Source organism: Paraphaeosphaeria sporulosa, assembly GCF_001642045.1.
Source record: "Paraphaeosphaeria sporulosa strain AP3s5-JAC2a unplaced genomic scaffold CC84scaffold_1, whole genome shotgun sequence".
NCBI lineage: Eukaryota > Fungi > Ascomycota > Dothideomycetes > Pleosporales > Didymosphaeriaceae > Paraphaeosphaeria > Paraphaeosphaeria sporulosa.
This window is the reverse complement of record NW_017253360.1, coordinates 3,935,677-3,957,227: the sequence shown is the minus strand read 5'-3', so window position 1 is coordinate 3,957,227 and position 21,551 is coordinate 3,935,677. Positions and strand designations below refer to the sequence as shown.

The following is a 21,551-nucleotide window of genomic DNA, read 5'->3' as shown; positions in this document are numbered from 1 at the left end:
GACAGGTGTGATGTCAGCGAACAGAAGCAACAGAAATATACATGATGATGAGCGCGGCGGCTAGAGCGAGAAAGAGCGTGATTTGCGGAACATGTTATCATCAAGATCAGCAGCACGCAGATGGCGGTATGAGGCGCATACTCACAAAAGCAGCAAAACTAAAGAAAACAAACCTCCGATCTGCGTATTATGTAAAGACAAGATGGGGCCCATTGGTGTGCTTTGTCCATCGTTTCTCACGTGAAAATCGTATGATTAGAAAACTTTCAGTCCGAGCCAGCTCGCGTACTTTTACTATTTTTGCATTATCGACCAGTCCCTACTATCTGCGTGGATGCACAAATGCATAGTCGTCTCCCTTTGGATGAAACCATCGAATCAAATCCGAGAACAACGCTTAAGTCGTGGTAGAGCGATCGAAGATGATCATAAAGCAATGATGCAGAGGTGGAAAACGCTCTGCTGCTCTCCAGAGCATTTCGGTAAGCATCCTAGATGGGTTTTTTTAGGAATCTAAATCATGTACAGTATATTGTACGTGGCCTTGCAAATCCACTCCATCCTAGTCCGCCATTGATGAATCCGCTTCGTCGGACGAGAGGTCACGCCACGCGTAAACGGATTTACCCGGGGGCTCCGAAAAGTATCGAATGCCTTGCTCATTTTCCATGACCTGCCCTTCGTACGTCCATCGCTCGTGCTCCTCTGATGACAGTGTTTCATACACGACGTCTCCATATACGAATTGCTCATGGACGCGATTCAAGACGACGACGCGGATCTTTGTATCATAGACCACCTCATCTACCAAATTCGACCATTTACCTGCTGTGATGATACAGTTGGTGAACTTGATCGAGGTCATCGTGCTCTTCCATCGATGGACAAGGCCCCTTAGCTCATCTTCTGTCGCAACGATTTGACCGAGATCAATTGACTGGATTTTGGGCCACTCTGTCGCCAAGCCTATGCATCTGAATGGCGACTGGATCTCCGAATCGGAGAGCCAGCCGTAGAGGCCCTGCAGAGAGTGACGTGGTTCAACGCACAGTCGTAGATGACGAAGGTCTTTAGCTTCTGAGAGAAGCGCACGCAAGTTGGCCAAGCAATCACGACGGACTGCATCAGACAAACGGAAATCGAGGACCAGTTCAATCTTGCGTAGATTGCGGAAAAAATACTTTCCGGCCTCGAGATGGCCAGGTCCTGCGAAATAAAACTCTCTCAAGGTGAGCTGATAGTTTGAGACGTCGCGCTGAGCCTGCTCGACGCGGAACTCGCGAATATTGGAGTACTTTGCTACACAGATTGCGCCAATGAGGTGATGGAAGGCGTTTTCAGGTTCGATGGAACCGTGAGAATTCGCGGGATTGGACAGTTCCAACGCTACGTATCCAGCACCTCGCCCAAAGAGATCCTTCATCAATTTCTTCTCAACCGGTACATGCAACGGATATGGACAGTATGTAATGCGTTCCACGTGAGGCATCCACTCCAAAGCACGGGCAATCGTCTGCAGGAGCACACCCTCTTTAATTTCTTCTTGCTCTCGGTATAGCTCTTGATATCGTTTCCATCTTGAATAACGGACCCAGCTCACCTCTCCTGGTGGCGAGAAGAGATAGAGCTTCTCGTTTTTCGCTATCCTCTCGCTATAAGTTGTGGCGTCGAATACAATCTCCTTGACGTATTTTTGGTAAACTGGGTGCAAGGCCACGTTCTGGAATGCGCCCATGGCTTGGTAGCGTGGGCAGGCGATTATGCTTCGGAACAGATGTGGAGAGGCATTGTCGCGACAGGAGGTGCTGACACTGCGTACTGCTTTGAGGTCCGTGTTCTCAAGGTAGCTGAAGGTCTCGATCTGAAGTTCCGCTGGCAATCGTGCGAAACTCATTGCTGAGGTGGTCGCCAGGCGGTCGGTTTGCTGCATGCTGCCTAGCAAGCGTTCTTGAGGAGAGCGACTAGTTGATCCAAGTAGTTGAGGTGAATAAGCAAGAAGCAAGGCTGTCTGATGAAATGCTACTTTACCCTCACCGCCGAGGAAATGATGTTGCGAAGCTGAAGGGTGGTGTGAATGGTGAGTGAGAGGTCACCTGGGCCGGCGCTGCCTAGGTAATCACCCAATGTAGGCGCGCCCCGCCTTTCCTAACGCAACATTGCGTAGCGCGTTCAGAGCAGCAAACAGTTTCACTATACACGCGTGACACAAGGTGGATCACTTTGAACGAACAGTAAGCCGGTGGTCGTGTATAAAGGCAGAGTATCGTAGCCCATGACATGACGCGGTCTGGTGAAGTAAATTGTATGAATAAAAAAATGGAAAGACGGTATGTGTGAGACATATTCAACGTTAATGAGTCGCGTAAGGGCACGGTACATAGGATTTGATGTATGAAGGATATCTCATTCGCGATCTCTGACTAGCAGTATCGTCATCGCTGTTGCCGCAGCTTGTTCAATGCAGCCATGATGCCATCGCTCACGTTCTCGTCGTCCTGCTTCCGCTTCTTCGTGTTCTCGGGAGCTGCCTCACTGCCTCCCTGAGGCGCTCTCAGTGCGGCATTGCTTCGCGAAACTGACTCATCTTCTGCAATGCGGTGAGACGGTCGTCTATCAGCATCCGGTGCAGCGGTGATAGGTGCCGTCCTCGAAAGCTTCGCTGCCAAGGGGACCGCATCGTCGACTCTCCGATGCACAGACTCTTCCAATGTGTCGTCGAGCATTGGATCGTCTCCTTCTGCCATGGAAACGCCTCGGGACAAGCCGATCTGCGGTGTGCCCAGAGTATTCTCTCGAGTCACGCCTCGTTTCGCGGCCTTCTTTATCCTGAAGGGCTCCCTGACGGAATTGCACCAGCGCTGAACCTTCTTCTCGCCCCAGCCAGCAATTAGCCCCACCTCTTCTGGCGATGCGTTGATGGCCGTGCGTACACTGCCAAAGTTGGACACCAAGCCTAATGCGTCGGTCTTGTTGATGCTGCGCGGCACCGTGATGAATTCAACCAGCTTGTCCGAATAGCTAGACGACTGCTGGGCCTTGATGCTAGTAGGCGCAGCGTGCTCAAAAGTCTTGAACAGCTCCAGATAGCGGCCAGCTTCCTGCGCGCTCCAAGCCAGCATGACGGTGACGTTGTTGACCAGCGATGTCTTGGACAGCTCTCGTAGTGAATCCTCGTGGTTCTCGATGTCCACCATGGTCAGCAGGATGCGCAGCTGGTACTGGCCCTTGAGGTCGCGTATCCGGTTGTAGATGTACTCGGGGTGCAGACGGTGGTATTTGAGCGACAGGAAGAGGGCGCATGTTGTCGCACCCAGCACATAATCTGCGGGAATGTCCGAGTATTCCCATGCCACTGTTTTGACGCTGGCCAGGATGGGGTTGCCCTTCTGGCGCGGCGACACGAGGATGGTGCTGGGCCCCGAGCGCGAGGGCAGTGCTTGCGGCTTGGGCTGCTGCACTCTCGGCGCGGTCTGGGGCGCGCCGGGGCGTGCAGTGGGCTGCGCTGTCGTCGATGTGCTGGCAGAGGCAGGGCCGCCGGCAGCGGGACGGGACGCAGCCTCATCCATAGCGCGCGTGGGCGGTCGAGGGCGGCGACATGGGCGTGGAGCGTCGTGTGTCGCGCGCTGGCACAGGCTGGGTGGAGAGTCCTGACATCCACGCAGATGAACCAGCCCTGGGCGCACGGGCCAGGGCATGCGATCCGGGCCTGCCTCACTGCCGCTCGTCTCCAGCGGCCAGCACCCTCACACCCACCGCCCACCGCCGCCCGCGCGCCCGCACCCACCGCCCACGCCGCCTGCCGACAGCCAGCCAGCTCCCGCGAGCACCATCACGCCCTCTCTCGCGCCCGCATCCGACCGCCCGCCGCATGCGCAGCGCCTAGCAGCCGGCAACGCCCAGCGCCTTCGCCTCTGACGGGCTGCCCGCCGACCTCCTCCCTCCACCCGCCCGCCCGCGCCTGCCCCGTCGCTGCAAGCAGCCGCTGCGGCTCTCATGTCGGAGCACAGTGCAAAGCGACAACGCTTGACGGGATCCTTCTCACCGGCCTCGCCGCCCTACCACCTCGCTGCCAAGAGCAGCGAGACAAAGCCGCCCATCGTCCACCCAAACACGCCCACCTCGCCGCCATACCCCTCGATGAGTTCGCAGCCAAATGGCGGCCCTGCCTCGACTGCCCACCCAGCGCCCGCCGTAATGACGCCGCCCTCCTCGGTGCACACGTCGCAGGCCGTCTCCCAGGCGGGCCCCTCGGCGACCAACGTGCACCCCTTCCCGACGCCCGCGAGTACCGCCGCGCTTTCGACCTCGCTCAATCTGGACAGCGACGGCGATCTGCAGATGGACGACAGCCAGGGCGATGATGCGGTGCGCTTGCGTGGACACAGACTCACCAACCACAACCGGCAAAACAGGGTCATCTTTGCCGACGAGGGCGGAGTGGCAGCGGCAAAGGGTGTTTGTGGCAGCCAGCTGTTCAAGCTCTGTCAAAGCAGTAAGGTCTCCTTCTATGCAGCGCACGTATGCTCTGTAATACTGACACGGAATGCTTGGTAGCCCATGAGCCCTCACAACCACACTCTTCGCAGAACTTGTTCGAGCTCTATGGCCTCAACAACCTTGCAAAGACCGTTGCGCGCACTGACCCAGTCACGGGAGAAAAGATTAACAAGCTTCGGAAATCGTACGAGGGTCATATCAAGGCACTGCAGATTGCCGGCAAGCCGAAAGCATCCAAGATGGAGTGGAAGTTCACCCAGCTGTACGATATCCCGGACCAGGATTACTACCTTTCCACCGTATCAGGCAAAGAAGCGAGCAAGGCCCTAGACCCGTCCAGGCCAGGAGGTCTATCATCAGCCTTTGACGATCTTGTCGATGGCGCAATTGGAGGCATGGGCCCAGGTCCCTTGCCCGCTGCGGACGCTAACAAATACCGCGCTTACCTTGGAACCGATGAGACGGTCAAGGCAAAGGCTGCGGCTGAAGGTCCGCCGCTTCGGGGTGCCACATCTGCTGCTGCCACGCCGAATCCACACGCTTCATCCGCTGCATCAAGGCTGGCAAGACCAGAAAGAGCAGGATCAAAACGACAGTACACGGACACTTCATTCCAAGGATATGGCGAGGGCTATCATGACGACTATGCTGAATCAACGGGAGGAGAGGACAATGGAAACATGGCGGCGAAGAGGCGGAAGCTGGCTGCTTTTGAGCGGACCTCTCACCAAGTTGAGGTCGGCGGTGTGCGACGGTAAAGTCGCCGGTTCGCCGCCTTGAGCTACGCACGCCGACTAGCCTGAAGACGACGAGGGCAGTTGCACGTTTTTTGACATTCGATGAAAATATTCGGTTCGGTTCGGTTCTGGGCTTTTCCATTCCACTTCACACACACAGGCGTTGGCGAAATGGACTCGAAAAGAGCAGGAATTTGTTACGAAATTTCTTCCCCGACTTTTTGCGCGGTCTCGAAATCCACGAGAGCGCCCCTGCCCCCTTGCTTGCCGATGGCGCTGGGCAGGGCGGTGCTATACTGGTTTTATTGTTTGTCTGCAAGCATTGGTGCCCATGTTTAGAGGGCGGTGAGGGTTTTCCGAGGGCGGCTGGTAGGGTTTGAGTCTTTCACCTGTGCATATTGGACGGAGCACGTCATGATACCCTCTAGGCTGGATGAGATCAAAATAAGAAATGTAAAACGATGACATCAAACATCCTCTGCGCACAAGGCGAACTTCATGACCCGTGAGGTTGCATTCGGAGGCGGGGTTTCTCTCAAACACATGATTGAGACAGTCGTTGAGGAGAATGATATCTAGTCGAAAATTGAAAGTACAGAATGCATGGTTTCGACCATGACCAACCCTAAACGGAAATACATGATGCGCTATGCAAACACCTAACCTCGTCCAATATATACACTTGATCTTGATACTCGTTCATCTACACATCAATCTACAAACTCGCCCGCTCATCCCCCATTCTCTTTCCGGTGACAGCCCCAAAATACTTGTTCAGCGCCTCACACGTCCCGCTGCCCTCCTCGAGCCGCACAACGGCGCCCACATACCCATCCGGCCGCACGACCACAACCCCACCTTTCTCCTCGTCCAAACCCATCTTGGCGTGCGCCGCGGCCTTTGCCTCGGGCACCCGCGCATCCCACACGTCGTCTGCGTAGACGTGGTCGCGGTAGGTAGCGAAGACCGGCGGCAGCAACTCGTCGATTTCGAGCTGCGAGCGCGGGGTGGCGAAGATGGTGCAGAGCGAGAGGAAGGACGTGTGGGGTGTGTGTTTCTCGTGGTAGCGATCCAATGCTTGGTCCTTGTGGGAGAAGGTGGCGAAGAAAGACGTCGGGGCTGCCATGTGTGTTGCCAGATCCTCGACCGCGCGCTTGGTGGTGGCGGGCTTCCCGCCGAAGACGTAGACCCTGTAGGATCCGTTCAGCGGGATCTCCTGCTCGAGGTGCACGACGTTGGCGTCGACGACGCGGGTGACGGTTGCGTTGTGCAGGGTGCGGCCGGTGCGGAGTGCGGTGCCTTTTTCGTAGGTGAGGAAGAGGGGGTGTTGAGCCGGGTGCGAGGGCGACCAGTTTATTGTGTTGGGGTTGTAGGCGACGCCGTAGCCGGAGGTGAACTCGCAGGACGCCTTGAATGTCTTTATGAATTCGTTTTCAGTGAGGTCCGATGCCTCTGCGGCCCCAGCTACTTCGCCGGCAGAGGGGATGCGCGCGGAAAAGAGCTTTGCGTAGCGGGCGTCGAAGTCGAGGAGGTTTTCGGCGATGAGCTTGCGCTCCGACTCGTAGGTGGAGAGGAGGGAGCGCGGGGCGAAGCCGGATTCTACGTGGTGGATTTTCCAGGCGAGGTTGACGGCGTCGAGGAAGGCTGTGTTCATGCCCTGACCGGCTTTGGGGGAATGTGTGTGGCAGGCGTCTCCGCCCATGAAAACGCGCTCGTCGAGGGTGTAGCGCTCTGCGATACCCTGGCCGATCGGGTACACGGAGAACCACTCAACGCGGTCCCAGGAAATGGTGTATGGCTTGAGGATGTCCTTGGCGCGCTGCTGGACTTCCTCTGCGGTGGCGGACTTGCGGGGGTTCCAGTCTTTGTCGGTGGAGGAAGCGATCTGGATGTACAGGCGGACCATGTTGTTCTCGCGGGGAATGACCATGATGGAGCCGGCGTCGGAGTGGATTGTGCATTTCATCTTAATGTCTGGGAAGGTGGTGCGGACTACGCCGTCCATGACGCCCCAGACGTGGGCAATTGGGTCTTTGTACTTGATGCCAATCTTGAGCTGCTCGCGAACAAAACTCCTGGCTCCCTCGCCGCTGAAGAGGTACTTTGCGCGTACGGTTTCGGAGGCTGTGCCGTCTACATGTTGCAGGCTCACCTCAACCGGGTATGTGGGGTCTGCGCCGTTGTTCTTAAAGCCAGTGATAGTCCATGGCCTCTGAATCTGTGTGCCGTTCTTCTCAATGTCGTCGATGAATACCCTCTCGATCAAGCCTTGGTGTAGCAGTGTCGTGAACGGATGTCTCGCGTCGATGAACTTGGGACAGGAAGCCCAGGTTCCCGTCCTATGGATGCCCTTCGCACTCGGATCCCAAAAGGCAACCTCGTAGACCTTTGCAGGCTCATACTCCATGATCTTGCGCTTCAAGCCCATATTCCGCAGCAGATCCAGCGACCGCGGCTGGATGCCATCTGCGCGCCCGGTAGCCGTGGGCTCTGGTCTGTTGTCAATGTGCTTGATCTTGTAACCCCATCTTGACAGACAAGTTGACAGCATCAGGCCAACCGGTCCCGCCCCGATGATAACAATATCGTACAGATTCGTAGCCATGTCGTCGTCTCCTCGCGATCGTCTTTGGCAGCAGTAGAACTGAGAAAATAAAAATATACAAGGATATCGTAGATTAAGCTGTATGTGGTATGGCAAATGAGTGCTGCTCCGGCGAATTACAGCAAACGCGAGATGCTGCGCGTTTAAAGTAGGTGGCCCAAAATGATTTCACACAAGCCGAGATCTGAGTTTCTGCTGCCGAAACAATCGATAAGGACTTGGGCGGTCCATAGCGCGTTCCCGTGCCATGATGCAACGCGTCGAAGAGGCCGAAGTGCGATGCCGCCACTAGCGTGTGGTTGGTGGATGGAGCGGGGGTACTTGCGGGAGAACAAAACGGCAATCGCAGAGAAGGCGGATGATGCCCAGGGCAGTTAGTGTGGGGATGGATCCAGGATGGCGCCGCTGGTTTCACGCTATATTGCTAGCAGCGTCACGTGCCTCAGCCGCTCCCGGGCCGCGGATATGTCGCCAAGAGGTTGTGGCGTTCTGGGGCCTCCACACACATATCCCGCGAGTCTCCTCCGAATTTCTTCACTTGCCTTGCGCCTGCTGAATCCGGCCGAGAGCTATGTCCTAGTATTTACATGTTGCCGAATATCAGATCCGCGACACATGCAATCTCTTCTCATCATCAGGGCCATTGTATCCTTGAAGCAGAGTTCGTACGATCCGTGCAGGCGCTACGTGACGCGTGGTCTCCACCAAATTCAAGTCCAGATGTACTTGCTGCAACAGCGTATTTTGGGGTAGGTGGCGGTCAGGTCAAGCCTTTGCTAGCAGAGCGATTCTCACCATCCAACGAAGAACTACGGATGTGAAGTCAAGCAACACACCGTAACAGACAAGCTGATTGAAGCTTCTACAAGCGTTCGACATCAAGGCGCATTACCCACAGACATGACTGGCTTTCAGGTCTGACAAGGCCACCGAGTCTGACGTGTGCTTTTGGGGCCTTATCAAGGCAAGGTAATAGCCAATGGCGCTGTCTAGGTTCAGTCCCCTCACAAATGGGTTGCAGCCAATTTGTTGTTTCCAAGGGAAATCGTTTGGGCATCACTGACATCAAGTGATGCTTTGGCAGAACGAGGGTCCATGATACCAATCGACTTCACCAGTCCGACATGCCGCAGCAATTATTGAATCACTTCACAAATCCAGTGGATCATTCGCAGAACCCCCAAATCACTCTCTGCCACGTGCTGTCAAATGCATGACGTCCCAACTCATACGTCCTCGAGTTATCCGTCTGATGCAAAAGACCAGCTTTTCCGTAGCTCATAAGCATTGTATCACGCTAGCGAACCCTTGAAGTCGCCTTACAAAAGCTAGTGCCATGCACTCCGCACTTCCGCGCAGCTTACGCCGTGACGAACATGGCCGCGGCACCCAAACGTAGCTTCCACTCAGCTTATCACGCTTCACACGAACCTGTCGCTCGTATTCGACTTGCACAACATACATCAATATATATATCCGAATACCATGTATGCTCCTCAAACAACGAACTAATCGTCCAAAATGTCTGCGTCCCAACCGACGTTCGTGATCCCACACATCCACAGTCTGCTCACCCAGTACTTCTATATCGTCCCGCCCGCCGTCTTAGTATGCTACATCCTTTACCAACGCCTCTTCCACCCTCTCGCCCGCATCCCAGGGCCCTTCCTCGCCTCCCTAACAAACTGGTGGTACGTCCATGCCACCCGCACCGAGACCTGGCACCGCATCGTCGTCTCCCTACACGAGAGATACGGTCCCATCGTGCGCATCGCGCCCAATGAAGTCTCCGTCAGCACGCCCAAAGCCGTCCGCCAGATCTACCCCGTGAGCAGCTCCGCGTTCCCCAAATCAGATTGGTACAGCGTTTTCCGGGGAACGAGGAAGGTGGATCTGTTCGCGGGGCAGGATCAGCGGGCGCATGGACAGCACAGGAAGATGGTAGCGAGGGCGTATGCGATGGACACGCTTAAGGATTTGGAGCCGTATGTGGATTATTGTCTAGGGATGTTGGTGGAGCAGTTGGATAGGAACGTGGGGCAGAAGGTGGATATGGCGAAGTGGGTGCATTTGTTTTCATTTGGTAAGTCTCTACACTGCAGGAGGAATAGAAGTGTGTGTCTTGTGAGCCCGGGAAGCTCATGGATTGGGCAGATGTCATTGGCGAGATCACTTGGTCTGCGAACTTCGGCTTCCTGACTGCAGGCGTGGACGATGGCACTTTCAACACGATTCGTGCTATGGGTAGGTCAGGCAGCTGGCTCGGCCACGTCCCGTACGTATTTCGCATGCACGAGCTCTTGAAGCCTTACATCGGCAATTGGCTCGGCATTAACAACCGTCACGGTGCAATACGGGACTTCGCGATGCGCGAGACAGCCCGGCGATTTGAGAACCCGGGCGGCAAGAAAGACCTCATCAACCGCTTCTTTGATGCCCACGAGAAGAATCCCGAGGAGTTCACGTACACGGATGTGATTAGCATGGGAACCACCCAGGTTAGTGCAGGAAGCGACACGACCGCAGTGAGCATCCGTGCCATCATATACTATGTGCTACAGAGTCCCTCTGTCAAGGCGAAACTCATTGCTGAGATTGATAAAGCGAAACGCAAGGGCGAGCTGAACAATCCTGTAAAGCATGAAGAGGCGGCGAAGCTGAAGTATCTACAAGCAGTCATTAGCGAGAGCTTAAGGGTGCACCCAGCGATGGCGGTGAACCTCCCTCGTGTGGTTCCAAACGGAGGTGCGAAAATCGAGGGGCATTATCTTCCTGGGGGAACGGTCGTGGGTATGAGCGCCTGGGCCGTGCATAAAGATAAGGAAGTGTATGGTGAAGACGCATATGCTTTTCGGCCTGAGAGGTGGCTAGAAAAAGACACGACCGATATGAGTAAGATATTCCACTTTGGCCCCACATATGCCAGATGCTAATGCAGCGTTGCTAGATCGGTGTCTCCTCACGTTTGGTGCAGGATCCCGAGCATGCTTAGGACGCAGTAAGTTCTGGTCTACAATTATTATTTGATTGTTAACGCAGCGACCCGCAGATATGGCCGCACAACAGATGTCGAAAATTATACCAACTTTGTTCTTGAACTACGACATGGAGCTTGCGGATCCGGAGAAAGATTGGAGGGTAGAGTGCTTGTAAGTGCACGATCATTTGGTCTTGTATGTGAAGAGCAAAGTGGGCGTTGGAAGAGGATATTGGGATTGCAGGTCGACTGAATACTAACATCTATTCGCAGGTTGTTTGTGGGCCAATATGATATGGACGTTACCTTTAAGCGAAGACAAGATTACTGGTAGTGATCTTATGATGTGGAAACAGTATTTGCAGAAAGGCAACTATTCAAGAAGACATATTTCGGGCCATCGATATCGGCTTTGGAAATTTGAGTTTGCGGGGCTGGCAGGTCCTGCGCAAATATTGTAAACCTGCAAGTATGGATTCATTGGGAGGCCTGGACCACGGAGGGTCCTGCACTGATGTGGCGTCGGCAGGCATGAATGGTCCTCGTGACAGATCTATCAATGCTATGATCAGTAAACACATTGGGCAAAAATCAGTAGCATCGGTTATTGATCGGCAGCAAACATTACATTTTGAACTGCCCTGTTAGTCTCGCCAACAGCCTCAGAATGGATCCTTACCGCGGAGCATCTGGCACCTTCGGCGCTTGATGGGCGAGGTCAGTTCGAACAATTGCATATTTGCACTTCGCGTTCGCGTTCGGTAAATTACTTCCGATGGAGCTGCAGCCACGCCGGAGACGTGGCTGGCTGGAGGCTGCGGAGAAGGAGTTGCAATAACGCAGCCAACGCGGGTGCGGGACAGTCGGCATCCACTTGTTGCACGTGCATCGGGAGATCGATGCATGGGGCCCGAGAGCTCTGACCATCCCAAAGGCAAGGCTTGTGGAGGGACGCCGCCCGTACGCCAGGTGTTTATGGCTTGCGGCCCGTACAGAGTAGATGACGCACCCGATAGGCTTGCTGCATGGCGTGATGGTTGCAGTCAGAATTGAAGGTTAAACCGTCTACCATCCGCAACGATTTTCGCCTCCACGAACACCCCGCCATCCGGGAATGGATACGAACTGATGATCCGTTCTCCGATCTCATATCAGAATAGTTTCGCCCGATCGCTTGACCGACGTTGACAGTCAGAACGTAAGACGCGAGACGAAAAATGCTGGCTTGAGATTGGATGAGCAAGGACAAGGCCCTTGTAGATGAGTTGCGATTGCAAACTCCACTCGCGAGGTAATAACGCGGTGCGACCCGCCTATAGCTCCGGGATGGATGCAAATTCAAGGATACGCACAACAACCTGTACGTTGCCGTGGATATGATTGGCGCTGTCGGTAGCCATGATATTGACGGCTTTGGGCATAGACAATCTCATACGGACTTAGCGCGAACTACTTCCTGTTGTGGATCAGCTGCGAACGCATGTCGCGGGGCTGATGGGGCGGTACGCGCAATACGCGCAAAAGAAAGATCATCATGCAGATCGGATGTCAGTAATGCCATGACATGATGTGCTTGGCAACTGGGTTCACCTGTATTGTAGATCCGTATCAGTGGTGCCACTTGCAGTCCGCTGGTCCAGGATCTCAGAGATGTGTTCAGGTGGCGGATTTACGGGAGGATCAACCATAGCGACAGTTTACTGCTTCTAGGTTCGAGAGGAAATCCCTGTTCTCCGAATAGGGTTGTGCATTACCGATGGATTGAAGAATTTATGCGAGGGACATCCATTGGCGAAGCGGCAGAGGAAATGTGGGAGGCATGCGGCACAGTACCCTGAGCAATCCTCACTAAACATGCCAAGCTATAATCCTTGAATCGGCCGCTGGTTAGGTCATCGGCACCGTCAAGGACCTCTTGGTCACAGCTACTCCGCTTCCAGTGGGTGCATAGCACTTGTTGAAATGCCGGGGATCAGTGTACGGAGACGACTATCTCACTACAGATATAGTAGGCTCGGATCAGATACGCCGGTATCTGACCTTGCTTTGTGGGAAGTTGTTCGCATCTCAGGGTCGTGGCTGGTAGATCATATCGTCGGCCTTGCGGTCGCTACGAAGATGGTCGGGAAGCACAAGTTAAGGAGGCGTGAGCCGCTGCAGATGCACACGCCTATCGTTGCTAGGGAGCCCAAAGTAGCAGCGACACGAGGACGACCGAGAACAAGCTCTATTGAGCACATTGCACATGTGGTTGTTGTCTGCGGGGTGTCTGGGGTCTCAACGGACTTTTCAGGCCTCGATTCATCAGCCTTGGATCGCTTAGCTGCGTTGTTACGGGGTTTAACGCCCAGTGGCTTTCCGCCGGTATCGAGCAGCAGCAGCCCAGTCCTGGGGCTGTTCCAAAGCAGCATTCGCAAATGCGTCTTGGCTTGTGGAGACGAATGAGCACGCAGCCACACGTAGGGGGAAACGGTTCATCGATAGTGTTGGTTCAAATACAGAGCGTACCTGCTGTTCGTTTTCGGGATTTTTGGTGCCCGTAGTACCTTCTTTTAACTCTGAATAAACGGATACACTCTTCCCAGGTGCAAATTTCGCCTTGTGATCACCGTTGTCACTCCGTCTCGCGTTCTCACGCGCACGCTATGCTGGCTTTCCCTGGGTAGTGAGCTTCTCGACAAGTCAGCAAGATGAAACCAGTCGCTCGTAAGTCGGTCAGCATCCGATCAAGAATAAAACGTCGACACAGCCTCCCCACGAACGCTTGCTGGCACCTCGCTCAACCTTATCCGCCTCACAGCAATCTACCGCTTCGGTACAGATTGGCGGCCTCGCCCACGCCGTCCCTGTTCCCTAGTCAAAGAAAGCGGGGCTAGGTCATCCGTGATGTCGATGCGTCGCGGAGGAATCCGGAACCAGGGTCCACCAGAGTGTAACAATACGAGAGTATCACTGCTTGTGCCAGCAGACATGTGGTCCGCGTCTTGTTAGGCTCAATCGTACTGAGCAAGACAATCGCTGCACACGTAGCAAGGCGGAAATTCGTAGTAGGATTCAGATGTGGGCCACTTCGTCGGGTCGTCAACTAATCCGGAGGGGGTTAGCAGTAATGTTTGGTACAGGTATGGGGCCCAAGATTCACCACTACTTTCACCGCCTCTTGTATCGAATAACGTCGTCGAGACCGGCGGTGCCAATCTTCCGGAAGCGTACTCAGCCACTCTATCGTGAAGCACGCGCGGGCTTCGCTCTGTCATGGCGTATACGCCAAAACATACTGGCCACAATATTATTGTTGCCTACCGCGAGTACACGCCCACAACCGACTGAGACCATCTGGGGAGAATCGGGGCTTTCAGTGTCATCCTCGGCCGTCGTGACGAGGCCCGCCTCAGTAGATTTTTCCTACAGAGTCTGGAGGTGTGATTCCCCCTGCGCAGAGCCGCACGCCCAACTTAGTAAGCCCCTTCAGTACCCTCCTCCGCATCATTGCTAAGGTGTCCGTGTCGGCAACGAAGTCAAAGAGGCAGCGTCGTTAACATCCAGTTACCTGATCGGTCCTCGGTTTGGTATTCCTCACAGTGGCTGTCTTTGGCAGGTCTGGGCTTGTGTTCAGCCTCGCGCCAGCTCATCAGGTCCTTCACTAGGACAACATCAGGCGATACCTGTATTCTCCCCGCCTGCTTCATTTGTCTATCTCTTTTACCACCGCCCCGACCTCCGTCATCAAGCCAAGACCATTCCTCGTCCGATTCTTGCAAAGTTCGTCGAGATGCGGGGACGTAGTCCTCGGGAAGACTTTTCTCTTTTACCAGACCCCTCCGAAAGCCGGCGGCGGCGCAGGTACGCCCTCCAGAAAATCCCTGCTCTTGCTGCCACGATAATCGAGGAACAACACCCTTACCGTGGATACAACAGCGCGAACTTGCTTAGGGCCCACACGGAACACTCGTTATCGTGGACTGAAGCCGGCGACCACCACCCGGGCGCTACGACGTTGTCGAGACCGATCCAACCATACGACTTGCCACCTCCTGACTGCGCCGACTTTGCGGCATCGTATCTCGCAACCGGCGTAGCTCCTGGAGCAATGGCAGCGGGCAATGTTAGAATGAATCGCGCACAAGAATTCCTATCGCCCAATGTCAATAGACCTCATCAACCAGGTATGCGCTTCAGACCGACAACGCATGAAGTATACCGAGCTACACCGGATCAAGGGCGACAAAGCGCAGGAGCACCAGGGGATGTCCACCGGCCCTCCAATGTCCCGAGCAACAGCAATTATCCGACCACATACCCAGGACATTGGTCTGAGACACACGTAATGGCTCCAGGGATCACGGTCGCCAATCCGCAATTTCACAGCGGTGTGAACCACTATCCGGCGTCGCACACGTCGCAAGAGCAAATACTCTATGCTGGTCCTGCAGCTCATTCACAGGGTACGGGCTTTGAGACATATCCGCAGACGAACTATGTCTACCCGTCGCGGCCCGAGCTCAGATCGGACCTTTGGAACTACAGATATTCAGTGGGACCCAGCGCGGGCTACAGCGATCAGACTGTCCACGCTGTTCAAAGTGGAAATGGTGGATATTACAATGCAATACCACCGGTAGTCCACGGGCAGGCTGTCGATGGCCACGACGCAGACGCTTCCAGTGCAACAGGTGGCAACGTGTCGGCGTTCGACGGTCTTTCCCCAACATCATTATTTCAAGATTCGGCGTACGGTGGACAAAGTTCGACCGATCAATCGACATGCGGTTCGGCCTCTCCATACCACACCCCGATTGACTTCGATCCAAAAGGACCCGTGAGTGCTCCAGCGACACAACATGGCTTTGTCTCTAGGGAGGATATGAACGGGTAGGTCTTCATGATATTGTCGCGTGTTTAGTCGTATAATTGCTGAAATCAACAGGGTATCGCTCTTGGATAGGCGCAGGTTGGGAGCAATCCCCGATGGAAACCATGGTTCTTATTTTGCAAGATCCGTTTCTGCCAGCGGAGGCGAAGCAGTCTGCCACGATTGCGACAGCCGGTATAGTGGAGAACACCGGAAGGGCAACTTGGCTCGGCATCGCCGCCAAAAGCATGGCGGCGTGGAGCAAAGCTACCCTTGCAAGGAGCCCCTTTGTGGTCAGGTATTCAAACGGCAGGATGCGCGTTTGAAGCATGTTCGCAAACACCACCCAGGCCGCGCACACGACCCTCTTCCTCGGAAACCTTATTCCCCTCATGAGGTCTCTTGAGACCAGGTGCCTTGCTCTGTGGTGAGTCGCTCATGCTCTGATCTGCCGACTACACGCCTGGCCGCAGGATACCTGTCTGTCGAATAGTACCTGACGATGACAGCGACAAAGATACAAAGATCTGACAGCCCTTGCGCTTGGAGTAGATCTTGGATCTAACCGCTCTCCATGTGTAGTGTGGCCTGTATTATTCAACTTCCAGGTATCATTGCAGCTCTTATAAGACATCCGACGGTCCTCGTAGGTCTTGTTGGATCTCACGTCAGGATAGAAGCACCTCGTCGATGCGTATCGGTTCGGGTCGGCGATCCTCGGAATGTCGCCAGGCAGAAAGACGGCGGGGGTAATGATACCCTTTTACTCGATCACAATTTCGTTTGCGAGGTTCCGGCGCTGGTATGGTTGACTTTGGGAAAGACCTCCATGTAGTCGGGTGGTGCATGCGAAGGTAGACTCGTAGGCAGCTGCAGGCAGCTGCGGGTTTGGGCGGCGGTGTGTTGTCTGGAGCCGAGACCAAGGCAGCGTCTTGTATGTTGGGGCCGGGGACGGAGGCAACCGGTACAATTGTCCTATCTCAAGAATGTGTCTTGCGTCATGTTGTCTTTCGTAGGCGTGAAGAGGTGTGTAATGATGTTGAATTAAGCTGCCGCGCTTCGACCGATATCGACCAGGGAAGGACCGACGTCGCCTTAGCTCCCTCAGCAATCCCGCTGTGGGTCATCGCGACTCATGGGCCACCTCGCCTCACACCGACATTCCACTTTTCTCTCTGCTCTGTGCCCGCTTCAACGATGGGCTACGACCGACAACGGGCCGCGCTCCAGTTTGCCAGGTGTACGGTGTGGCTTTTTGTAAAGAATAGTCCTGTGAGTGGAGCCGAACAGATTGTTTTCCTTTTCTCAAACAAAGAGAGGAGGATCGGCTGTGCAACAACGGTCTCTAGGCCCTGCACTTTGGTGTGATCCCTCCGGTTTCAGCCATGGAGTCCGGTCATTCGTAAGTCAATGCGTTGAAACTAAAAGTAAACTCACGCATCTTCGTAACATGGCGTCACATGAACAACCAACGAAGTTTCCTTCGTAGCAGTCAGATCCTTGCCCGTAGATGCATGAGCTGTTAATGGATGGTCACATCTGATCCATAAGTGACGGAAAGTCCGGCCGGGTGACTCCAGCCGTTAGACGCTCAGATAACTGGTGGCGGCTTCCAGATTAACGCCAGTCCATGCGTTCTCATCCGATATTTCTTTTCCGCATATTTGCCACACACGGTCGCAAGAGATAATTGCCAATTTTATGGAGTTCGTGTCCGTTATGAAAGCAGCAATTACCCTCACCCAGCCACAAACTGGCCAGCCATCACTCGCCTTTGACCAAATCATCACACCCCTGACGTGTTCTTGGGTACCAAGTTAGTGTGAACTGTCATACTTCAGGCCTGGTTGATGTCAAGGGATGAACTGTTATTTGCTTCAGTTTTTAGGCAACTGAGTAATCCCATAGGTCGTCGAAAGTCTTCCTACAACAAGCATCTTCAACCGATCATATACTATCCAATGGACAACAGCGCCTTCGATTACACACACTTTCTTAGTTCAGTGTGACGTGCATATATGCGTGTCAATGGATGCACAATGTTCAACATATTTCTCAATTTGCCTCCACCATTATCAAGCCGCATGGTTGAGGCATCACCGGCTGGGCTTATAATTTACTCAGTCACTCTCTATTCCTCTCTTCCAGCACTTTCTTCGCCATCGACTTCACTTCGCACTTCGGACCGCGGAAGTTGTCATTCGTAGGGCGGACAATCTTCCGCGTCTCCTGGGGCGCAGCTCTCGCCCGCCTCACCTGAATGGCCCGCCACCTCATCCGGAGCTGAGCGACGTTTCCTCCATCGCTGAGAGCAGTCACTTTCATCGGGTTAAACCATCATCAGACCCAATAATTCCTGAAAGAGATATCGATTTTGACGCTCGAAGGTAGCCACCTGGCATGGTCGTCTGTCGTCAGCGTGTGGACCAAACATGCAGCCAACCCTGCATGCTGCAGGCTACAGAAGCGGTTGACGCAAGCGAACGAAGCCCCCGAAGCGCCCATGTCTCCGGATGAGCCAAGTTATCTCTCTCATCCCCCGACCAAAGAAGCGATTACTCGTTTCTACACTCTTGATTGTCTGAGTCACGCCGTTGAAAGTCGGACTGTGGGCAGGACATCGCCGCAGCAAAGCGGTCAACCTTAGGCCGCCATGACCCGACGCTCAATCGATTTGCGAGTTGAGATGCACCGGTCAACTTTCCGTGGCCACAGTTCTGCAGTTCCGAGGCGTACGGGACCCGCATGTGAAAACTCGACACAATGAAAACCCTCACACCCATCGCTTGACTATCAATATCCCTCAGTCCACCGCGATTCGCGCGATCCCAAGCCGACATACCCGCAAATCCAATGCAATGAAGCCTCGTCCCGCTTGTGTGAACACTTTACTGCGCCCAACGCCCTTTCGATATCCGCGCTGCACGTCCACAGGGCCTATTCCCGCACACGGTTTCGAGTGTACCTGAATCTCGTCCACTGCCCGATTGCACACACCCATCATGCGCGTCGTTGCGCCACTTTCTGCCCAACACATCTTGCTACCATGCCCAGCCCATCGAACACGCAAAGCGCCACAGGAGAAGTCTAACACTGCATTCAGGTCATTAGCCCCGGCCCTGCCCAAAGGCTCTTGCTACTCTGCCTTGAAGTGCCACATGACTTCAGCGATTTGCATGACTGCCACGTGTTTACACATCTAGCATGACATATTCTAGACGCTAAAGTCACGTGGCACCCAATCGAAGAGTTAACGTGCTGCATATGGACTGATATATATTACCTTAAGCCGCAATACCCGATTTTACTGCCTCTTCGTCACACATACACACCTGGATTGACACCTAGCAAACACTCGTGTGCAGGACACAAGTGAACCATGAGACCAGAGGCGTGAGAATGTTGCACCGATGAGATGTAACCACTAACAGAATGGCATGGCACGGCTCCATTTCGCTTCCTGCGGCGATACAGACCGTTGGGTCCGTCTGCGTTCCTGATCTTTACCAATCAAGCAGACACGCCTTGGCATCAACGCCCCAGATGCCCGATGTTGACTATCTTAGTCCTCTTGGCAGCTCCACCTGGAAGCCCAAAGTTTCTTTGTCGTGGTGTCGAATTGCTCGCGAGCGGCTGTCGCGTTGCAGATGAAGCTCGATACGGCGGACCAATCTCAACGTTGAATGCGTTCTGACGTGTGCCGCCCATGACCGGTATCTGACTGCGGTGGCTCTGATTTCCCAGGCCTTGAGGCGTGCCAACAGGTGCTAATTCTATCTCTAGGTTAGCGGGGCCGCCTCAAATGAAGGTGAAAAACTCACGGCTGGTATTAGATCGACCTCCAAACGCGCGTGATTGCAATTGTGGTTTGAGCGGAGGACGGCCACCGATTCGTTGTTCACCGTTCCCCGAACTTCCGCTGCCAGCACGATTGTGCAATCTGCCTCCGCCATCTTGCTGATTCAAACCGAGCTGACTGAGATGCGCGGTGCCTGTTCGTGTTCCTGGCATTTTGTTGATGAAGCGGTCGCCTTGCCGAATCGAATGCATAGTATTGTCAACTTCTTCTCCCGCGGCGCTCACGACCTGAGTTGCCATGACTTGGGCTTTCAATGACTCATAGGCTCTTCGGTCATGTTGGTGTGCCTTGGTCTTGGACCTTAAGGTATTCTAGATGCAATCAGTTTGAACATACGTATGTAATTCACTGACCGTCTTACATCCAGGTTGTAGTAGCTCTGTTCGAGGGAAGCTTGATCCTCTTGCATCGCTAGGAGAGAGATCAGGCTTGCTTACAGACCAAGGTGTATGGTTTGCACTAACCTTTCAACCTATCCTGCAAGCTCTTGATTTGGTTGTTGGCCTGGTGCAAAAGATCATCCATGCTCTGATTTAGAGTGGCGCATTGCTCTGTCAATGACTTCGCCATGTGTTCCTGATAAATGATTTCTTGTGTGACCTGGTAGCTATAAAAGTTCAAAGCCCTGCCCGCACACTCCATAATTACGGGTGGGCTGAGTCCAGACAAAACGCTGGTCTTGTAATCCTCGGCAGGATCGAGCATAGCAACAACGACATCAGCAGGGTTGACGAGCTGCGTGTGGCAAGCCGGGCACGCTCGGATCCCGCTGGAGGAGCGCGAAAGGCCTGTCGATTCCGCACAATTCGTACAGAAGGCGTGACTTCCCTCTATGTAAGTAAAAAGCAGCAAGCAGAGGAACAAGCTTGAGCGCAGCTCACCTGCATGTTGTCACCACAGCTTGCTCGCGCAGCTGAACGCGGCATTTCAGATCATTACAACGGAGCACAAAGTCCATCGTAAGTGAAGGGTGATTGAGGATGGAGTGAGAGTGTGGCTGCAGCGGATGCGTGCGAAGAAGCTGCGTTTCTGGTATGGAAAGCGCGTGGTACTGAACACAACGCGAAGGAAGGCACGATGCTGTGTCGTCACCTCACCCGGCTTCATCTGAACCACCAATTCGCTGAAGCGTTTGCATGCGACCCAATGCTTTCGACAGCGTGCCACCACCCATGTGGAATGTAAAGACCATCTCCGCCCTCTATCCTGGCCTCGACACCGCTGGCAGAGACGCCATTGACCTCCTTCTCGTTCCAGACCACATCATGCAGCCTATTTCTCTCATCTCCCACCATCATCTCTTCGCCCCGCATGTGCGCATGGCCCATCTGTGTTCTTAGTCGGTCGTAGAGATGTCTGCCCTGCTTTGGCCTCACGAGGCGAATGACCTTCTTCCCAACTAGTTGTACGAACAGGTTCGGGTTCGGATCGCGGTGCAGAGGCGTACTCGTCGGCGGTCGCCCCATCCATATGCTGGAAGCATAGATGTCGCCTCGGCCAAGGCATGAGATCAATCCGGGGGTAGGTAAATCGGCCTGCAAGTCGGAGGGTAGATCATCGATGGAGCATTGCGCAAGGTATAGCTGTTGCGAGTAGTCTTCGCTCGAGATGTGGGACAACAAAAGAGATAATGGAGCCTGTATAGATTCGAAGGTTGCTATTGTCTTTCGACCATCTACAGCGCCTTCATCGGAATCATAGCGCGTGTACTCAAGGGGAACCAACAGGGAGCCATGGCGACCCAGATACGATGTTTTCAGCTCGTGGCACACGCCATCATCTTCAGGGGAGCCGGCTGGCGTGAACCAGTTATTGATTGCTGGGATATCAACGAATTGTCTGGGAAGGACAATCGGCTCGCTCAAATCTAAGCTCTTCACATGCGTCAGAGTTCCATCCAATCTTTTGGCCGGAGCGAAGCGACTATGTTGTGAATATGGGCGCTTGTTGCGAGCTATCTGTTGGACTGTCCGCCGAGCCAACATAAGGAACGAAGGTGTAAGAAGCGTCGCGGTCGCGTTGCG

The 21,551-nt window shown here is 54.2% G+C and overlaps 12 protein-coding genes across 12 annotated transcripts; 6 read left to right on the top strand and 6 right to left on the bottom strand.

Moving 5' to 3' along the window:
• Positions 1-355: 355 nt before the first annotated feature.
• Positions 356-2,071, bottom strand: CC84DRAFT_1159886 (uncharacterized protein). Its single transcript, XM_018177356.1, has 2 exons — positions 529-2,071; positions 356-482 (listed from the first exon to the last, which is right to left on the bottom strand). The coding sequence occupies exon 1, from the start codon at positions 1,928-1,930 to the stop codon at positions 563-565; it is 1,368 nt and encodes a 455-aa protein (XP_018042964.1). The 5' UTR covers positions 1,931-2,071; the 3' UTR covers positions 356-482; positions 529-562.
• Positions 2,072-2,233: 162 nt separating this feature from the next.
• CC84DRAFT_1159885 (mating-type switching protein swi10) lies at positions 2,234-3,628 on the bottom strand. Its single transcript, XM_018177355.1, has one exon. The coding sequence runs from the start codon at positions 3,564-3,566 to the stop codon at positions 2,433-2,435; it is 1,134 nt and encodes a 377-aa protein (XP_018042963.1). The 5' UTR covers positions 3,567-3,628; the 3' UTR covers positions 2,234-2,432.
• Positions 3,629-3,993: 365 nt separating this feature from the next.
• On the top strand, positions 3,994-5,255 carry CC84DRAFT_1212123 (Rox3-domain-containing protein; the record flags this gene model as incomplete). The annotated part of the gene is made up of 2 exons (XM_018182420.1): positions 3,994-4,492; positions 4,555-5,255. The coding sequence occupies 2 exons, from the start codon at positions 3,994-3,996 to the stop codon at positions 5,253-5,255; spliced, it is 1,200 nt and encodes a 399-aa protein (XP_018042962.1).
• A 694-nt stretch (positions 5,256-5,949) lies between these two features.
• Positions 5,950-7,839, bottom strand: CC84DRAFT_1201552 (uncharacterized protein; the record flags this gene model as incomplete). Its single annotated transcript, XM_018181728.1, has 1 exon — positions 5,950-7,839. The coding sequence occupies one exon, from the start codon at positions 7,837-7,839 to the stop codon at positions 5,950-5,952; it is 1,890 nt and encodes a 629-aa protein (XP_018042961.1).
• A 385-nt stretch (positions 7,840-8,224) lies between these two features.
• Positions 8,225-8,594, top strand: CC84DRAFT_1159883 (uncharacterized protein; the record flags this gene model as incomplete). The annotated part of the gene is made up of 1 exon (XM_018177354.1): positions 8,225-8,594. Exon 1 carries the CDS (start codon positions 8,236-8,238, stop codon positions 8,590-8,592), a length of 357 nt encoding a protein of 118 aa, XP_018042960.1. The 5' UTR covers positions 8,225-8,235.
• A 633-nt stretch (positions 8,595-9,227) lies between these two features.
• On the top strand, positions 9,228-11,434 carry CC84DRAFT_1159881 (cytochrome P450). Its single transcript, XM_018177353.1, has 5 exons — positions 9,228-9,922; positions 9,994-10,731; positions 10,787-10,837; positions 10,889-10,988; positions 11,090-11,434. Exons 1-5 carry the CDS (start codon positions 9,361-9,363, stop codon positions 11,148-11,150), a joined length of 1,512 nt encoding a protein of 503 aa, XP_018042959.1. The 5' UTR covers positions 9,228-9,360; the 3' UTR covers positions 11,151-11,434.
• On the bottom strand, positions 11,051-11,967 carry CC84DRAFT_129545 (uncharacterized protein). The gene is made up of 3 exons (XM_018185371.1): positions 11,496-11,967; positions 11,123-11,452; positions 11,051-11,065 (listed from the first exon to the last, which is right to left on the bottom strand). The coding sequence occupies exons 1-2, from the start codon at positions 11,741-11,743 to the stop codon at positions 11,194-11,196; spliced, it is 507 nt and encodes a 168-aa protein (XP_018042958.1). The 5' UTR covers positions 11,744-11,967; the 3' UTR covers positions 11,051-11,065; positions 11,123-11,193.
• Positions 11,968-12,652: 685 nt separating this feature from the next.
• On the top strand, positions 12,653-13,568 carry CC84DRAFT_129446 (uncharacterized protein). Its single transcript, XM_018185369.1, has one exon. The coding sequence runs from the start codon at positions 12,779-12,781 to the stop codon at positions 13,259-13,261; it is 483 nt and encodes a 160-aa protein (XP_018042957.1). The 5' UTR covers positions 12,653-12,778; the 3' UTR covers positions 13,262-13,568.
• An 882-nt stretch (positions 13,569-14,450) lies between these two features.
• On the top strand, positions 14,451-16,027 carry CC84DRAFT_129523 (uncharacterized protein). Its single transcript, XM_018185370.1, has 2 exons — positions 14,451-15,692; positions 15,813-16,027. Exon 1 carries the CDS (start codon positions 14,589-14,591, stop codon positions 15,690-15,692), a length of 1,104 nt encoding a protein of 367 aa, XP_018042956.1. The 5' UTR covers positions 14,451-14,588; the 3' UTR covers positions 15,813-16,027.
• A 2,960-nt stretch (positions 16,028-18,987) lies between these two features.
• CC84DRAFT_1159879 (uncharacterized protein) lies at positions 18,988-19,572 on the top strand. Its single transcript, XM_018177352.1, has one exon. The coding sequence runs from the start codon at positions 19,101-19,103 to the stop codon at positions 19,317-19,319; it is 219 nt and encodes a 72-aa protein (XP_018042955.1). The 5' UTR covers positions 18,988-19,100; the 3' UTR covers positions 19,320-19,572.
• CC84DRAFT_1183204 (uncharacterized protein) lies at positions 19,467-20,169 on the bottom strand (the record flags this gene model as incomplete). The annotated part of the gene is made up of 3 exons (XM_018180673.1): positions 19,467-19,838; positions 19,889-19,938; positions 19,992-20,169. 3 exons carry the CDS (start codon positions 20,167-20,169, stop codon positions 19,467-19,469), a joined length of 600 nt encoding a protein of 199 aa, XP_018042954.1.
• Positions 20,170-20,229: 60 nt separating this feature from the next.
• Positions 20,230-21,550, bottom strand: CC84DRAFT_129342 (Clavaminate synthase-like protein). The gene has a single exon (XM_018185366.1). It carries the CDS (start codon positions 21,510-21,512, stop codon positions 20,631-20,633), a length of 882 nt encoding a protein of 293 aa, XP_018042953.1. The 5' UTR covers positions 21,513-21,550; the 3' UTR covers positions 20,230-20,630.
• Between the last annotated feature and the right edge of the window lies 1 nt (position 21,551).

Bases quoted from the DNA above. Each gene is read 5' to 3' on its own strand.
- CC84DRAFT_129523 (XM_018185370.1), top strand. From the start codon at position 14,589: ATGCGGGGACGTAGTCCTCGGGAAGACTTTTCTCTTTTACCAGACCCC.
- CC84DRAFT_1159881 (XM_018177353.1), top strand. From the start codon at position 9,361: ATGTCTGCGTCCCAACCGACGTTCGTGATCCCACACATCCACAGTCTG. The intron at 10,838-10,888 runs GTAAGTTCTGGT...AGCGACCCGCAG, and splicing joins CCGAGCATGCTTAGGACGCA to ATATGGCCGCACAACAGATG. The intron at 10,989-11,089 runs GTAAGTGCACGA...ATCTATTCGCAG, and splicing joins GATTGGAGGGTAGAGTGCTT to GTTGTTTGTGGGCCAATATG.
- CC84DRAFT_129342 (XM_018185366.1), bottom strand. From the start codon at position 21,512: ATGTTGGCTCGGCGGACAGTCCAACAGATAGCTCGCAACAAGCGCCCA.
- CC84DRAFT_129446 (XM_018185369.1), top strand. From the start codon at position 12,779: ATGCCGGGGATCAGTGTACGGAGACGACTATCTCACTACAGATATAGT.
- CC84DRAFT_1159886 (XM_018177356.1), bottom strand. From the start codon at position 1,930: ATGCAGCAAACCGACCGCCTGGCGACCACCTCAGCAATGAGTTTCGCA.
- CC84DRAFT_1159879 (XM_018177352.1), top strand. From the start codon at position 19,101: ATGGCATGGCACGGCTCCATTTCGCTTCCTGCGGCGATACAGACCGTT.
- CC84DRAFT_1159885 (XM_018177355.1), bottom strand. From the start codon at position 3,566: ATGGATGAGGCTGCGTCCCGTCCCGCTGCCGGCGGCCCTGCCTCTGCC.
- CC84DRAFT_129545 (XM_018185371.1), bottom strand. From the start codon at position 11,743: ATGGTCAGAGCTCTCGGGCCCCATGCATCGATCTCCCGATGCACGTGC. The intron at 11,453-11,495 runs GTAAGGATCCAT...CTAACAGGGCAG, and splicing joins AAGGTGCCAGATGCTCCGCG to TTCAAAATGTAATGTTTGCT.